Source organism: Galeopterus variegatus, unplaced genomic scaffold, assembly GCF_000696425.1.
Source record: "Galeopterus variegatus unplaced genomic scaffold, G_variegatus-3.0.2 Scaffold3176, whole genome shotgun sequence".
Taxonomy (NCBI): Eukaryota; Metazoa; Chordata; class Mammalia; order Dermoptera; family Cynocephalidae; genus Galeopterus; species Galeopterus variegatus.
Genome location: NW_007729287.1, coordinates 28,384 through 44,678, shown reverse-complemented (window position 1 = coordinate 44,678; position 16,295 = coordinate 28,384). Strand labels below are relative to the sequence as shown.

At 51.8% G+C, this 16,295-nt stretch overlaps 3 protein-coding genes and 1 long non-coding RNA gene across 9 annotated transcripts; 2 read left to right on the top strand and 2 right to left on the bottom strand.

The window, feature by feature from the left end:
- Nucleotides 1-114: 114 nt before the first annotated feature.
- Nucleotides 115-3,474, top strand: ZNF513 (zinc finger protein 513). Its single transcript, XM_008584204.1, has 3 exons — nt 115-564; nt 1,629-2,216; nt 2,307-3,474. The coding sequence occupies exons 1-3, from the start codon at nt 318-320 to the stop codon at nt 3,131-3,133; spliced, it is 1,662 nt and encodes a 553-aa protein (XP_008582426.1). The 5' UTR covers nt 115-317; the 3' UTR covers nt 3,134-3,474.
- LOC103599981 lies at nt 1,172-1,678 on the bottom strand. Its single transcript, XR_551345.1, has 2 exons — nt 1,592-1,678; nt 1,172-1,489 (listed from the first exon to the last, which is right to left on the bottom strand). It is a non-coding gene; the product is annotated as an uncharacterized LOC103599981 (long non-coding RNA).
- A 102-nt stretch (nt 3,475-3,576) lies between the features above and the next one.
- SNX17 (sorting nexin 17) lies at nt 3,577-9,473 on the bottom strand. Of its 2 annotated transcripts, none has more exons than XM_008584206.1 (15): nt 9,172-9,473; nt 8,673-8,711; nt 7,558-7,675; nt 6,978-7,042; nt 6,593-6,703; nt 6,389-6,479; nt 6,132-6,219; nt 5,814-5,883; nt 5,428-5,520; nt 5,132-5,335; nt 4,878-5,003; nt 4,670-4,747; nt 4,316-4,390; nt 4,183-4,224; nt 3,577-4,097 (listed from the first exon to the last, which is right to left on the bottom strand). In XM_008584206.1, the coding sequence occupies exons 1-15, from the start codon at nt 9,232-9,234 to the stop codon at nt 3,984-3,986; spliced, it is 1,377 nt and encodes a 458-aa protein (XP_008582428.1). In that variant the 5' UTR covers nt 9,235-9,473; the 3' UTR covers nt 3,577-3,983. The 2 variants fall into 2 exon arrangements, with proteins under 2 accessions (XP_008582428.1, XP_008582429.1); XM_008584207.1 differs by having other exon boundaries at nt 8,637-8,711; nt 9,172-9,307.
- A 134-nt stretch (nt 9,474-9,607) lies between these two features.
- Nucleotides 9,608-14,541, top strand: LOC103599980 (translation initiation factor eIF-2B subunit delta). 5 transcript variants are annotated; one of them, XM_008584203.1, is made up of 13 exons: nt 9,608-9,641; nt 10,330-10,373; nt 10,697-10,832; nt 11,031-11,234; nt 11,510-11,592; nt 11,769-11,860; nt 12,097-12,211; nt 12,418-12,494; nt 12,787-12,889; nt 13,140-13,267; nt 13,405-13,582; nt 14,002-14,182; nt 14,295-14,541. In XM_008584203.1, exons 1-13 carry the CDS (start codon nt 9,611-9,613, stop codon nt 14,492-14,494), a joined length of 1,572 nt encoding a protein of 523 aa, XP_008582425.1. In that variant the 5' UTR covers nt 9,608-9,610; the 3' UTR covers nt 14,495-14,541. The 5 variants fall into 5 exon arrangements, with proteins under 5 accessions (XP_008582425.1, XP_008582423.1, XP_008582424.1 ...); XM_008584201.1 differs by having other exon boundaries at nt 9,610-9,641; nt 11,028-11,234; XM_008584202.1 differs by lacking the exon at nt 9,608-9,641 and adding an exon at nt 9,870-9,945.
- The last annotated feature ends 1,754 nt before the right edge of the window (nt 14,542-16,295 follow it).

Genomic DNA, 16,295 nt, shown 5'->3' with positions numbered 1-16,295 from the left:
CTGCATGGGGGCGACCCGCAGGCCCTGAGAGGAAGGACAGGCGGGTGGGCCGAGTCGGGAGGGGCGGGGCCGGGCGGCCAGAGGCCGGAGGCGCGTCGGGCTGGAGCCGGTCACGATGCCCCGAAGGAAGCAAAGCCACCCGCAGCCCGTGAAATGCGAGGGGGTCAAAGGTCAGGGGTCAGGGGCCTTGAGGGGAGAGGAGGGGGTGGGGTCAGTGGAGTGGGTTCAGGTCAGGGTGGAGGGGGACTCCTGAGGGATGGGGTGGACGATTTGGACTCAGCTTCCCACCGAGGTACTAAGGAAACCCGAGAGGGTCAATGAGTACGGGAAGTGCGGTCCACGAGGGCTGGGTGCGGATGATGGGCACAGCTCCGGAGGGAGAATCCACAAGCCCTCTCCCCTCTTCAGTGGATACTGAGGACTCTCTCGACGAAGGACCGGGAGCCCTGGTATTGGAGAGTGATTTGCTACTAGGCCAAGATCTGGAGTTTGAGGAGGAAGAGGAAGAGGAGGAAGGTGACGGCAACAGTGATCAGCTCATGGGCTTCGAGAGAGACTCTGAAGGTGGGTCTTGGGGACTTGGTTAAGGATTAGTGACTGCTGGGGGCCCCAGTCCTTCAGGAAGCAGCTTAAGGTTTAGTGTTAGTGAGCAAAGCACCATTTCCTGCCACAACGTAGGGCTGGTTTAGTTTAAATTTGAGCTAGATTACTTCATTTGCTTAATGGTCTAGTCAGCTTCATCCCTTTTAGGTGAAGTTTTGGGGCCTGGTCCAAAGGTGGTATGAATGGGAGGGTGAGTGAATCACATGGAGCAATTGGTTAAAAGTAGGTGCCCATGCCCCCCTTCCCTAGCCTATTCCTTATGTGTGTTTAAGACGTTCAGGGAAGCAACATCTCTGTAAATCATTCAAGCTAGTACTTATGTTTAATCTAACTCCCTTTCACCTGCATCACAAGCTCCTTTTGTATTGAGAGGTTTTAGTCTTTGCCCTTAAGTATCCTTCCACATTCCTCTTCCCTGTGCTCTTAACATCACCCTGCCCTAATTTGCTGCACTACTTGCCCACTTATGGCACTTATGAAGGATGTTTTTGAAAGTCATTGAGGGAATCCATGTAAAAGGATTCATCCTTTGGGCATCCAAATGGTACTACACGTATTACTCTCATTGTTTCCACTTCCCTCCAAATTCTGTCTCACTCTTGAGACAGGTTTTATTTTATAATCAGCTCCATACTAAAAGGGGTCTTACTAATACAAACCATAGAAAAAGGTCTCAGGCCTCTCTGCCTTTTGTATTTTTACTTTCTTATCCCAAGAATAACATTATTGATTCATTTCAATCTGTGGTCCATTGTGAGCCCTTGATCCTTTTCCATTCAGTGGAACTAAGTACAGCTCAACTCTACCATCACTGGGTTAGTCCAGGCTTTGAGGTAGACAATTCATGTTGAGTTTTCTGGAGTCACTGGAGGGGAGGCCTCGATCCCTAGGAGGGAATTACAGGGATCACCAAAGCTAAGAGAAAGGCATGGCCAAGCAAGTAGGGAGACCATAAGTGAAAAAGGCAGAGTTTGGAGCCTGGTCCTACCTCATGCTGATGTCTCTTCTCATGTCTGCCTCACCAGGAGACTCTCTGGGGGCCAGGCCTGGGCTTCCCTATGGACTGAGCGACGATGAGTCTGGGGGCGGCCGGGCACTAAGTGCTGAGAGTGAAGTTGAAGAGCCAGCAAGGGGGCCAGGGGAGGCCAGGGGTGAGAGGCCAGGCCCAGCCTGCCAGCTGTGTGGGGGGCTGACAGGTGAGGGGCCATGCTGTGGGGCAGGAGGGCCGGGTGGGGGGCCCCCGCTGCCCCCACGGCTACTGTACTCATGCCGCCTCTGCGCCTTCGTGTCCCACTACTCGAGCCACCTGAAGCGGCACATGCAGACACACAGCGGGGAGAAGCCGTTCCGCTGTGGCCGCTGCCCCTACGCCTCAGCCCAGCTCGTCAACCTGACACGACATACTCGCACCCACACTGGCGAGAAGCCCTACCGCTGTCCCCACTGCCCCTTTGCCTGCAGCAGCCTGGGCAACCTGAGGCGGCATCAGCGTACCCACACGGGGCCCCCCACTCCTCCATGCCCGACCTGTGGCTTCCGCTGCTGTGCTCCACGACCAACCCGGCCTCCCAGTCCCACAGAGCAGGAGGGGGCAGTGCCTCAGCGATCTGAAGGTAAAAAGCCAGGGACCAAAGATCCTGGGACATGGGTGGTTGGCTCTGGGGATACTTAGATTCACAGCCCAGGTCTTCTTGTCCCCACAGATGCTCTGCTCCTTCCAGATTTGAGCCTCCATGTGCCACCAGGTGGTGCCAGTTTCCTGCCAGACTGTGGGCAGCTGCGGGGTGAAGGGGAGGGCCTGTGTGGGACTGGATCAGAACCACTGCCAGAGCTGCTGTTCCCTTGGACTTGCCGGGGCTGTGGACAAGAGCTGGAGGAGGGTGAGGGCAGTCGGCTGGGAGCTGCCATGTGTGGGCGCTGCATGCGAGGAGAGGCTGGAGGGGGTGCCAGTGGGGGGCCCCAGGGTCCCAGTGACAAAGGCTTTGCCTGTAGCCTCTGCCCTTTTGCCACTCACTATCCCAACCACCTGGCCCGGCACATGAAGACACACAGTGGTGAGAAGCCCTTCCGCTGTGCCCGCTGTCCTTATGCCTCTGCTCATCTGGATAACCTGAAACGGCACCAGCGCGTCCACACAGGAGAGAAGCCCTACAAGTGCCCCCTCTGCCCCTATGCCTGTGGCAACTTGGCTAACCTCAAGCGTCACGGTCGCATCCATTCTGGTGACAAACCTTTTCGGTGCAGCCTTTGCAACTACAGCTGCAACCAGAGCATGAACCTCAAACGCCACATGCTGCGGCACACAGGCGAGAAGCCTTTCCGTTGTGCTACCTGCGCCTACACCACAGGCCACTGGGACAACTACAAGCGCCACCAGAAGGTGCATGGCCACGGTGGGGCAGGAGGGACTGGCCTCTCTGCCTCTGAGGGCTGGGCCCCACCTCATAGTCCACCCTCTGTTTTGAGCTCTCGGGGTCCGACAGCCCTGGGTGCTGCTGGTAGTCGGGCTCTCCATACAGACTCACCCTGAACTAGGTTCTTCTTCCCCTGGGCCCTATGGATTAGCCCCAACCCTCCTGTATATTTTATACAGACGGACCAGAAGCCACCTTCTTCCTCCCCCGCTGGCCAGGGGCTCCACACAGACTAATCTAGGTACCATATGGATCAGCCCAAACCACATGGGCAGGGGCCCATATGGACCAGGGGCCTTGCCTTGACTGATGCACTTCATGAGCACAGTGAGAAGGGCTCTGTATTCACCTCCACTGCTTCCAGGGGCTGTGGACAAACTGGCTGGGGGACTGCCCAGCCTCCCACCTGTTTATTTAACTTATTTCAGTGCTTTATAATAAAGGAAACACTAACAAAGCCATGTCTATGCTGAATTGGCAGTGGCAAGCACAGTTTGGCCTCAGCCTTCGCATAGTAGTCCATGCTGTGATGGGGGAAGCAGGGGCACTGAGAGGGAACCAGAGGTAAGCAGCAATCAGGCTGAGTTTAATGATGGGGAGCTGGGCCAGACCATACACAGACCTCTGCCCATCCCCTTGGCCCATGGCCCTGAGAGGCCAGAAGCAGCCCATGGGGAGCTGTGGTTCCTCCCCAAGGCAGGTAGCCATGGTCCCTTGGACTTTGTGCAAAATACTAAATGCTAATTTGGCATCAAGGGCCAGCTCTGAAAAGACAGGGGGCAATCCTTTGTGCAGCCAGCCCAGTGGGGAAGGGAAGGTGGGTTAGGAGGCCCCTGGCCAAGAGGAGAAAAGGGGAAAGGAGGATGGGGAAAGGAAAAGACCCCCCCAGCTTGGGGGATACAGGCACAGGGCAAATTTCTGTAAATTCCTCTGGGATAGAGAGGGCAGACATCCAAGCAGTGGAGATTATAGATCCTCATCTCCAATGCCCTCGAAGGCGAAATTGCCATGGACATCACTGGCACTGGCATCTGTGCTGGGACTGCCAATCCCCCGCAAGCTCACAGCACTCAGTTTACTCTGTAACAAAGGCAGGGTAGCGATCAGAGGGCTTGAGTCTGCAAGATCCCCTACAAACACCAACCTCACCAACCCTGTAACTCACTGAGAGTTTGACCATGGACTCCCGGCTGGTATCAGGTGACTCCTGGGGAAGAGGAGGCAGAGGTGTTAGAGACTCACTGGGGGAGGTGAGGGAAGGCTGGGAGCCAGGGTGTGGACCAGGGGGTGATACTTACAAGCAGCGGTGGGGACTTCACTGCTTGCTGGCTGTCTGAGCGTCTCAGGGTGCCCCCCACCCGTCGGCGCAGCATCTGGGGACAGACACAAGCACTGATGATGGTGGGAATCACTCCCCCTTTAGAGGGCTGGCTGGTTAGCTCAGTTGGTTAGAGTACAGCCTTATAATACCAACGTCATAGGTGCATATCCCTGTACTGGCCAGCCGCCAAAAAAAAGAAGAAAGAGACTTGCTACTCATTCCCCTTTTAGAATCTCAATTACTTCTCCCCCATCTCAAGAGAAGTCTTGCACCTAGGAGAAAAGGCAGAGAGCACAACCATTCAGCTGCTTAGTTCACACTTGCTGCTTACCTTCCTCATACTGCCGCCAGATTTCTTCACCATCAGTTCATCTACCATGGACTGCAAGCAGATACTCATCATGATAGCCTGAGGGCAAGAAGAGAGCTCAGGCTCACTAGAGCACCGCTAAGACAAGGGCTCCCCTAATGTGGAATCCTGCAAGCCCTAGACTTGGGTATGTAAAAGGCCCAGAGGAAGCCTGAGGGTGGACTCACACCTGGGGACTGGTAATGGTGACCCACTGTAGCCGGTCCTTGCTCATGAGGTATTCAAAAGCCAGTTCCAGGCGCACCTCACCCCGGCCCCGGCCCGGGCTGCTCGTGCCTCCACTGGGCAACGGTACCTGGGAGAGGAAGGGGAATTAGGCTGAGTTCATTCTCTCCAGCCTGCCTCGCATTGCAGCCCATTCCTGAAGCTCAAGGCTTGCCAGGCCCCCAACCCAAAAGGCCAACCCCTCCTACCCCAACTCACAGAGGAGGTGACCCGCCAGCATCGCATGCGGGTGACCCGGAAAGAGCCTTCACGGAGTTGCTGGCCAGGCAGGCGGAGCTGGAGGCTGAGCTCACTGTTGCCTGCGCTCACCACCACAGGACAGTCCTTCTCTGGGAAGTCAGCCACACAAGCATCGAAGCGCAAGTAGCCGTAGTGCCGCAGTGTCTGGGCCAACCGCAAGAACTGAAAAATGGTTACCATATGGGGTTAGGAGGGGAAGCAGAACAGATCAGACAATGCAACCCCTTGGTGGGAGGCAGAGAGGCAGGACTCACCTCCTTTTTGGAGACCTTCTCTTGCAGAGATTTGAGCTGCCGGTGCTGCTCCTTGGTGACCAAGATCCACCCATGCTCAATATCTGACACCGTCTATAGTGGAGACAAGGAATGGGGGTTGGGGGCTCCCAGTCAGCAATCCTAGAAAAGTGTCCACAGTTACCTCTGTCCATCCTGACCCCTAGCCCCACAACTGAGTGACCTCTTTACAGTGAGTCCTTGACAGCAGCTTATAAAGTAGGGACAGTACAGGTTGTGCCAGGAGCCCTGACAGTATTCTAGGAACTTCCCCATGAACTGGGAACAAAGACATGAAAGTGTGCTTGGGAAAGTAGGGCACCAGAGTCATTTTCAGGGGAAGGGTTCTGAGGCAGCTCCAAGCTCACCTGAGCATAAAGCAGGTTCAAGCCAACCCGGTTCTCCATGACATCGTCATCATAGGCAGAGTCCCAATAACTGTGAGGCCAAGGGGTGGAAAGGGGTAATGGGGCTAAGCCAGGGTAAGGCAAGAGGTAGAATGGAAAATAGGGACAAAACAGGAGCAATCTGGAACTATCAGGGGCTAAAGGTGGTATAGTGGGAAGAAGCTTGGGAGGCCTGGTAGAAATATCCAGTGCTACCCCATTGTCCAGATTATTCTGTCTCAATATGGGGACCAATAACCCAATCTAGCACCCTCCCCCTCCTCTAGGCCCAGCTCTGACCTCTTCCTTAGAACAATCTTATACTCTTGACTCCGAAGGCTGGTAACAGACACATAAGGCAGCTCAAACTCTTGCAACTTCCGTACAACTATGGGTTTAAAAAAAAAAAAAGGAAAATGTCATGAGACTCAAAGGGAAATCAAGAAAGGAGTGTCCTGAGGAAATGCTCCATTCTGGGGGGGATGCTGGAGAGGAGGAAGGAGTGGCAAACTCACTACTGGAAGCATAATGAAGTGGTAAAGTCCAGAGAAACTCACAAGAAAAGCCTCCATCCTCTTTTTCTCGAACTAGGAAGAGACTAAAGTATCCGATCAAGTCATCTGGAAGATCCAGCTTTGTGGCCACAGCCTGGGGATAGGGATAAGAAGTACAACTCTTCATACTGGCTGGTTCCAGTCACCCCCAAGCCAGGGACCCTGGGGTGCAGAGGGAGGAGGGGTAATGCTGAACAAGCATCTCACCTCCAGGACATCCTCAGTCTGATCTGAAGTTAGCACATTGACCAGAACTTTCTGCCCGTTGCTGAGCAGCACTTCCAAGGAGACCTCCTCTGTGGGGACCTGTTGTGTCTCCTGTTGTGAGCATACATGGGGATGGGAGGCACTGCCTTGTTAACCCCTGCCCAGGGCCCACCTCTGACCTATCCCCACCTTTCTGTTTCTAGGTCTCTCTAGTGTCTATTCTCAGCTGCTGCTAAATACAGGCTTGGGTTTCCTTAATTTCATTGGTACAGCAGAAGCTCCATTCCATGAAAAAAGGTGCCAGAATAACTCCTCTGTAGCCATGTCATTAAAATGACGTGGCCCTCCAGCAAGGTCCTTCCCTTAGTCCCACCCAAAGCCTTACCTGTTGTGCCCGACGCAGGAAACTATTGAAGGTCTCACTGCTCCCAAGCAATGGGTCTTGCCGAACTGTGGGGAGAAGAGAACAATGTTCTAGTAACTTAGGACTTACTCTTGGCTCCCCCAGTCCTCCTCTTAGTAGGTCCCCCCGACCCCATTTCCTGGGCTGATGGTGGCCTGCCACGTCCCCCAGCTGGCCTCACCTCACTCACTGTTTGCATATATTCTTCACCTGCCCCACCCTTGGCTGCCATCTAGTTGAGTCCAGTCTATAGAACTAGGGAAATAACAAGGATGTTAATCTAAAGCACATCAGATACAAATTAAGTTCTCCCCACCAATCTAAATTGCTTTAAGACTATTTAGTGTTCTACTAGTATTTCTCATAGATGTCCAAATTGCTTTGCTAGTATATAGAGTTACACATCCTTGCAGCCTATTTACTCAGCTAATTAATTAACAAATCAAACAAGAGCCTTCCCAGATCTAGAAGTTTATTGAGGACCTTCTACAGAACCAGTTGTTTTTAGTCTCTACCCACAGTCCTCAACATAATCAGCCTAAAGCTCCCTCCAACCACTCACCAGCTTGCATGTACTTCTCTAACTGCTCTCTCCTCTGTTCTACCTCAGCAGGTGTCAGAGAGAACAGCTTCTTTGGGGGGAATGCAGGAAGCACATTGGCCCCATACTCCTTCCGAAGCTATTTAGAGAAAGAGATACAAGCCTTCACATAAACAGAAAATGAGACGAAGCAATCTAGACTCATAATGTTCTCTTGGGCTCCCCTATCTACTCTGGTCATCTGGGAAACAATTCCTTTGGTAGAGATAGCATCTCAAGAGAGCTTTTCCAGATATAAGTTCTATCTTATTGTGTACAAGTCAGCCTCTTCCCAGTGTGGGGAGGGGTTGTATGGGGCCAGGACCCATAGGGAGACCTATGATTATGTAGCAAGACTGTTCTTTGAACTCTCACAGGAAGGAAAGGGCTTTATAAGGAAAATTTATGTGCATAAATAGGTAAAAAAAACTAAGTATTTCACAAGCATCTTAGAGCCTAACAGGAGCTTGAAGATCAAGGAATGCATTTTTCAGCTGTAGAAACTGAGGCCCACAGAATTAGGTAACTTGCTAAGGGTTGTACGACTAATTATCAGTAGAACCAGGACCCTCTACTGAGTTTAGAGTTCACAATCTGGTGAGGAAGGCAAAGAAACACTGCATCACACATATGTAACGATAACTGGGACAGTTACACACACTGAAATGAGCCAAAGAGCACACAAGGAAATCGGTGGTTTGTCTAAGCAAGGAAAAAAATTTCAAGTTGCAGCTCAGATGACAGAAGGAATGTGCTTTAGGGTTCGGTTTTTCCATGCGGGGACAAAGGCTGAAGAGCAGTAAGACGGGACAAAGAATCAGGAAGGAGGTGTGAGAGTATAGGGAGGAGCAGTTATTACAGACATTAAGCTTCTCAGGGAGTTCCCCTGAAATGTCAGATAAGGTCAAACACCGGACCTTCCCCTGAGACCCCTCCCCTGTGGCAGTGATCAAAAGGGAAGTACAGCTTTCGAGAACCCAAACAGAAGGAAAATGGAGATACTGATGCCCACGTGTAGAAAAGGGCTTCAAGCTGCCTCAAGGCACGGGTGCCAGTCCCACCTGTTCGTGCAGCCCCAAGAGCTGGCTGTAGCGTACCCGACAGTGCAGGACTCCATTCACGTGAATGTTATAGGCCTGAGGACACAAAAGCAGGCAAACATTTTAGGGTCGCGGTCTGGGCTACCCCTTTGAGAACCCTGGCCGGAAATCGTCTGTCAACTCAATCTGAGTAACGCGCCGAGATCTCCTGAGGGTTAGTCTGTTTTCCCCAGGACCAGGTCCCAAAGCCAAAGAGCCAGTACGTGGGCAACTCGGGAGCTTGTGCTGCAGTCTCTCTCTCTAAAAGGCTAGCGACGCCCAACAGAGCAGCCGCGGCCTAGCCGGGGTAGGCGACCCAGCCGAACAAAAGACCTAGAAGAGCTGGGACGTCCTCTGGACGAATCTGAGACATGAGATGCGCTCCCAGTAAGGGCAACGGGAGTCGGCGGCCCAAGCCCAGGCCCCAAGGGTGGCGGCCAGGCCTCGGAGGCCGCTCCGAGAGGGCTCTGGCCCGTTATCCCCGCCCCTGGCCGGCCCGGCTCCGGCCGCTCCTCACCACGTAGGCGGAGCCGCCGCTGTCCCCGCTGCGGGACTCGGTTTCAGGAATGGAAAAGTGCATGTTCCCTACGACAGGGCCAGGCCGGGATCCAGACTGTGAAGGCCGCAGCAGCTCTGCACGCTCGCCTCCACTGCTCAGCGCGTCCCCGCAGCCTCACTCGCCATTTTGGGGGGCCTGAGATGGGAGGAGGGAAGGGAGTAGGACGTCGGCTCTGGAGCTCAGATCTCCCGGCATGCTGGGAATTGTAGTCTAAAGGGCAAGAGGAGACTGTCGGAGCGCAAAGTTGAAATGACCCTCATCGCGACCCGTAGCCCGGGACGGGGCCCCAGTGCACGCTGGAGATTGTAGTCCTCTTGCGGCTGCGTGGGGCGGCTGGCGGATCAGAGCACTGGGACGGCCCAGTGACTGCGGCGGGCAGAGCTTAGGGCGGAGGGTGATGGCTGCTGTGGTTGTGGCTGTTCGCAAGGGTGAGTGGCGGGCCGGGCGCTCCAACAGGTACGCGAGCCGACGAGCTCCGGACGGCTAGCGCTGTGTCCTGAGCTGCTTTGGGCCCTGTCGTTCAGTTACGGCGGCACGCCGGCGCAAAGTTGAAATGACCCTCATCGCGACCCGTAGCCCGGGACGGGGCCCCAGTGCACGCTGGAGATTGTAGTCCTCTTGCGGCTGCGTGGGGCGGCTGGCGGATCAGAGCACTGGGACGGCCCAGTGACTGCGGCGGGCAGAGCTTAGGGCGGAGGGTGATGGCTGCTGTGGTTGTGGCTGTTCGCAAGGGTGAGTGGCGGGCCGGGCGCTCCAACAGGTACGCGAGCCGACGAGCTCCGGACGGCTAGCGCTGTGTCCTGAGCTGCTTTGGGCCCTGTCGTTCAGTTCCGGCGGCACGCCGGCCTCTGGTCCACATAGTCTGGACGCAGCCCCGTGCCGCGTACCGGCTGTTTCCCGTGAGAAGGCTGGGTGGCCCCTCCTTTCTCCCCTCCCCGCCTTCCCTTTGATCGTGCAGCGCAGCGCGTCCCCACGCGGATCCCTGCCTGGCTCGCCTCGCGCCTGGCGGTGGAGCCGTGGTCATGCCAACCCAGCAGCCAACTGCGCCGAGGACCAGTCCTCCCAAGCCCTCCCGGAGCCTCTCTGGCTCACTTTGTGCTCTGTTTTCTGATACAGACTCGGGATCCGGGATGAAGTCGGAGCTATCTCCTCGTCCTGGGGTAAGTGAGGGTGACCTCCCAAGCCGCCTGCCGAGAGCTACGCAGGAGGCTGTGTCAGCTGCATTCCGCCCCAACTCCCATCCTTTCAGTTTATTTCTTAGTAAAGCCAGGAGATTTTACAGGGTTCTTTCAACCCTAACGGCATGTCACTGTGACCCTGGAGGAAAAGCTTCGACCCCTGTGGGATGTAAGCTTGTAACAGGTAGCTCGTGAAAGTGAGGAGCATTAGGGTCTTAACCTGGTGGGGGTCTTGTAAGCATCCAGTGGTGTTTACTAACCTTTGGGTTGTTGTGGAAGAGACGTATTTTATGTCTGTGTCTCAGGCAGCGGGAAGGGATATGACCCAAGAAGAGAAGCTTCAGCTTCGCAAGGAAAAGAAACAACAGAAGAAGAAACGGAAGGAAGAAAAGGGGACAGAACCAGAAACTGGCTCTGCTGTATCTGCAGCCCAATGTCAAGGTGCGGGGTGCTTTTTAAAGGGCTGGGGTGTGGAGCTGGTAGAGGGATGTGGTAGGAGAGAGGACAGGGAGTCAGGACAAAGTTGGTTTGAGCAAGTGAAAAGTGAAGAAGTTTAGATAAACAGGGAGAGAAACTTTGCTGGGGCACTAGATATCACCTGTCTGGGGCTTGGACACCTCTTCCTTATACCCTTAGTAGATCCAACCAGAGAACTACCAGGACCTGGCAGTCAGTTGGGCACTCCTGGGGAGAAAGTTCCAGCTGGTCGGAGTAAGGCAGAACTTCGTGCTGAGCGGCGAGCCAAGCAGGAGGCTGAGCGGGCCCTGAAACAGGCAAACAAAGGAGAGCGAGGGGGGCCACCTCCTCAGGCCTGCCCCAGCACAGCTGGAGAGACCCCCTCAGGTATCTTCCCTTCATATCAAGATCTCTGTTACTCCTAATTCTTGTGCCAGCTCAAGCTTCCCATAGTAAAACAGCTCTGTCCTCCCCCTCTTATCTTGGTGCCTATAGTTCAAAATTCTTTTCTCAATCCCCTCCTACCTCTATTTCTTGTTCTACTCTGTTCTCCCTTGCTTTTTTCCCCCATCCTTTTTCTCTTCATGCCTCTTATGCCCTTAAGAACAAATTACCCATGTGGGGACCTACAGCATCTTGAAAACATGACCATTATCTTTTAGGAGTGAAGCGTCTCCCTGAGTACACTCAGGCTGATGACCCCGCACTTCTGAGAAAGCTTGTTAAAAAACCAGAGCGACAACAGGTAGGAAGTGGTTTTGGTGCATGGCCGGAGCGAGGGAGGAAAGGTACTTGGGGTAAAATGAGACCCCGGGGAAGAATGAGTATTTGGATCAGAGTAGTCTCACTGTTCACTTGCTTTCCAGCTTCATCCAATGTTTTAACTCTGGGCCATTGGTCCTGTTGCCTTGTTTTGTCAAGGTTCCTACCCGAAAGGATTATGGATCCAAAGTCAGTCTCTTCTCCCATCTACCCCAATACAGCAGACAAAATTCTCTGACCCAGTATATGAGGTAGGATCCTATGAAATTGTCATAGCTTTTTAACTCTGAGGAGTTTAAGTAACTTGGTACTGAAAGTAGGTGGATGTTTGAGATGGGATCTGTGGGAAGAAGTATGAACTCAAGGCAAAACTCTAGAGGAAATGGGGGAGTCTGTGCTAGTGAAGGAAGGTCCTTTTCATCAGGGGCAGGTGGGCAGTAGCTGCTCAAGCTCCGTTGCAAAGTATGTGATACTGCCATCCCATCAGCATCCCATCCTCTGTGATCCACCCAGCCATGGTGCGACTTGGCCTGCAGTACTCCGAGGGCCTGGTCAGCGGCTCCAATGCCCGGTGTATTGCCCTACTTCATGCCTTGCAGCAGGTATGCCCTGTCCTGTTTTGTTTATGACCCAACCCCACATTCCCCAACACTACCCCAGCTTCTCTCACCCAAAGTAATTTCTGAGGGAAAGAGAGAATGACCCCCACCCACAGAACCCTTTCCTCAGTGAAGCCTACCCATCCATATCTCCCTTTCAGAAACCTTTATTAAAGGACATTTTGCTGATCAACTTGTGTACTCTATAGGTGATTCAGGATTATACAACGCCTCCCAATGAGGAACTCTCAAGGGATCTAGTAAATAAACTGAAACCCTACATTAGGTAAGGACAACAACTGCAAGTCCACTGCCACCTCATCTAGTCCTTTTCCTTTTTTGTACTCTTTCTCTTCCTCTTTCACTATATTTTTGTATTTTCCTATTTTCTTTTTTTTTGGGCGGCTGGCCTGTATGGGGATCCAAACTCGTGACCTTGGTGTTATATAAGGTCGTGCTCTACCCAACTGAGCTAACTCTCCAGCCCCGGTTCTCTGTTTTCTTTTTAAAGACATTTTTTTAAATGAAAGCTTTTAAGTTGTAATAAGTTGCATGAATGTAAGGTGTTGTCGTTGTAGCTTCCTGACTCAGTGCCGTCCCCTGTCAGCGAGCATGTGCAATGCCATCAAGTTCCTTAACAAGGAAATCACCGCTGTGAGCAGCTCCAAGCGGGAAGAGGAGGTGAGTATGAGGAATGAGAAAAGTGTGCGTCTGTGGGTAGAGTCAAGAAACATGTTCAGAACGCCCAGGAAGGCCAACACAGCCATTCTTTCCTAGTGAAGGGTTAAGGAAGTGATTGGGGTAGTCTGACTTGTACTATGCTTGGGCTTCCTTTGGGCCCATTGTTATACATATATTCAAACATTTGGCATGATAATCAGAGGAAGAAATGTGTCCATTTCTTGTTCCCTAAGCATCTCACTCTATTTAGGCCAAGTCAGAACTTGGAGCAGCCATTGATCGATATGTACAAGAGAAGATTGTACTTGCAGCTCAGGCAATATCACGCTTTGCTTACAAGAAGATCAGTAATGGAGATGTGATCCTGGTATACGGATGGTATGGTCCAGATCCTGTGAATGAAACAGTTGGGGAATGGAGTGATCTGAAAAATGAACTACACCCTTACCTTTATGAATGAGCTGGTCATCATGTAGTGATATCTATAACTGAATCCTCCTCTCCATTCACTCTAGCTCATCTTTGGTATCACGAATTCTTCAGGAGGCTTGGACTGAGGGTCGGCGGTTTCGGGTGGTAGTGGTGGACAGCCGGCCACGGCTGGAGGGAAAGCACATGCTACGTTCTCTGGTCCGTGCTGGGGTCCCTGCCTCCTACGTGCTGATTCCTGCAGCCTCTTATGTGCTCCCAGAGGTGAGGGTAGAGGAAAGGGACTCCAAAGTTGGAGGTAGAAGGGTATAGTAAGAGACATAATCCCATCTTCCCAAGGTTATAATTATTTAGAAACATTGGAATTATATAGCCCTGTTTACATTTAATATGAAAAACACCTACAGCCTGCTATAGCATAGTCTAGCTATTGCAAGAACATTATGATAAACCAGCATCCACCAAAAGGGATCAGGACAAAAGTAATTTCAAAGTTTAGTTTTCCTGTGGGAGGTTTTGTGGGTCAGTGGTCTGGCATTTTCCAAGAAGAGGAGCCATCCTTAAGATTTGTTACTTGTCTTAATGCTGTCCTAGACACAGAAGTGGGGGACCTTATTCTGCATCTATCTAACATATGGCTTTTTTTTTTTTTCTTCCCCTTCCTCACTCTTCAAAACAAACAGGTTTCTAAAGTACTATTGGGAGCTCATGCACTCCTGGCCAATGGGTCTGTGATGTCACGGGTAGGGACAGCACAGCTGGCCCTGGTTGCTCGAGCCCATAACGTGCCAGTGCTAGTCTGCTGTGAAACATACAAGTTTTGTGAGCGCGTGCAGACTGATGCCTTCGTCTCTAATGAGCTAGGTAAGGAGGATAGGAGACAAGCTTCCAGAGGGACCTGAGAAGATCTGAGAGGGGGAGGTTAAAGTACAACTTTTTTTCTAAAAGTATATAATGGGTATACCTCTTATTGCAGATGACCCTGATGATCTGCAGTGTGAGCGGGGAGAACATGTGGCCCTGGCTAACTGGCAGAACCACCCATCCTTACGGTTGTTGAATTTGGTCTATGATGTAACTCCCCCAGAGCTCGTAGATCTGGTGATCACAGAGCTGGGAATGATCCCTTGCAGTTCTGTACCAGTTGTCCTACGAGTCAAGAGCACTGACCAGTGATGGGAAAACAGAGGGTCAATAAATGATATACTCCCTACCGTCAGCAACTCTGCTGCCTTTGCATCTCTTTTAGCACCTCTGCCACTTTAGTTAGGAGTCCAGTGTCCCCAACCCCTCTTTATCACCTGCTAACTAACCTCAGACCTTTGTGGGACCTCTCAGGTAACTAACTCCATGCCAGTGCTTTGGGACCAAGGTGAAGGTCAAAAACTATGGAGACCAAAAAGTATACAAGTTATCAATCATTTATCGAGCATCTACATGCCAGACTGTGCTTGGTATGAAGAGGAATAAGGACAAATAAGTTCTAACCTTAGTAATAAGTTAGTATTTATTGAGTACTTATTGTGTATCAGAAACTGTTCTGAGCCATTTTTTACCCATTTAGGACGATTAATATAACCCTATGAAGTCAATGAGCTCTTACAGATGAGAAAATGGAGGCACAGAAAGGTTAAGTAACTTGCCCAAGGCAACACAGCTAAGGCACAGAGAGGTTAAGTTACTTGCCCAAAGTAACACAACTACTCAGTAGCTAAACTTGACTCATGATCTCAGGCAGTCTGGATCCAGAGACTGTGCCCTTAACTCTCTAGTGCCAGTATCAGTTAATCTTCCGTGGGGGACAGAAATAATCAGAAATAGTGCGGCCTGGTGGCGCACTGTTTCACATCTCTAGTGCCAGTATCAGTTAATCTTCCGTGGGGGACAGAAATAATCAGAAATAGTGCGGCCTGGTGGCGCACTGTTTCACATCTCTAGTGCCAGTATCAGTTAATCTTCCGTGGGGGACAGAAATAATCAGAAATAGTGCGGCCTGGTGGCGCACTGTTTCACATCTCTAGTGCCAGTATCAGTTAATCTTCCGTGGGGGACAGAAATAATCAGAAATAGTGCGGCCTGGTGGCGCACTGTTTCACATCTCTAGTGCCAGTATCAGTTAATCTTCCGTGGGGGACAGAAATAATCAGAAATAGTGCGGCCTGGTGGCGCACTGTTTCACATCTCTAGTGCCAGTATCAGTTAATCTTCCGTGGGGGACAGAAATAATCAGAAATAGTGCGGCCTGGTGGCGCACTGTTTCACATCTCTAGTGCCAGTATCAGTTAATCTTCCGTGGGGGACAGAAATAATCAGAAATAGTGCGGCCTGGTGGCGCACTGTTTCACATCTCTAGTGCCAGTATCAGTTAATCTTCCGTGGGGGACAGAAATAATCAGAAATAGTGCGGCCTGGTGGCGCACTGTTTCACATCTCTAGTGCCAGTATCAGTTAATCTTCCGTGGGGGACAGAAATAATCAGAAATAGTGCGGCCTGGTGGCGCACTGTTTCACATCTCTAGTGCCAGTATCAGTTAATCTTCCGTGGGGGACAGAAATAATCAGAAATAGTGCGGCCTGGTGGCGCACTGTTTCACATCTCTAGTGCCAGTATCAGTTAATCTTCCGTGGGGGACAGAAATAATCAGAAATAGTGCGGCCTGGTGGCGCACTGTTTCACATCTCTAGTGCCAGTATCAGTTAATCTTCCGTGGGGGACAGAAATAATCAGAAATAGTGCGGCCTGGTGGCGCACTGTTTCACATCTCTAGTGCCAGTATCAGTTAATCTTCCGTGGGGGACAGAAATAATCAGAAATAGTGCGGCCTGGTGGCGCACTGTTTCACATCTCTAGTGCCAGTATCAGTTAATCTTCCGTGGGGGACAGAAATAATCAGAAATAGTGCGGCCTGGTGGCGCACTGTTTCACATCTCTAGTGCCAGTATCAGTTAATCTTCCGTGGGGGACAGAAATAATCAG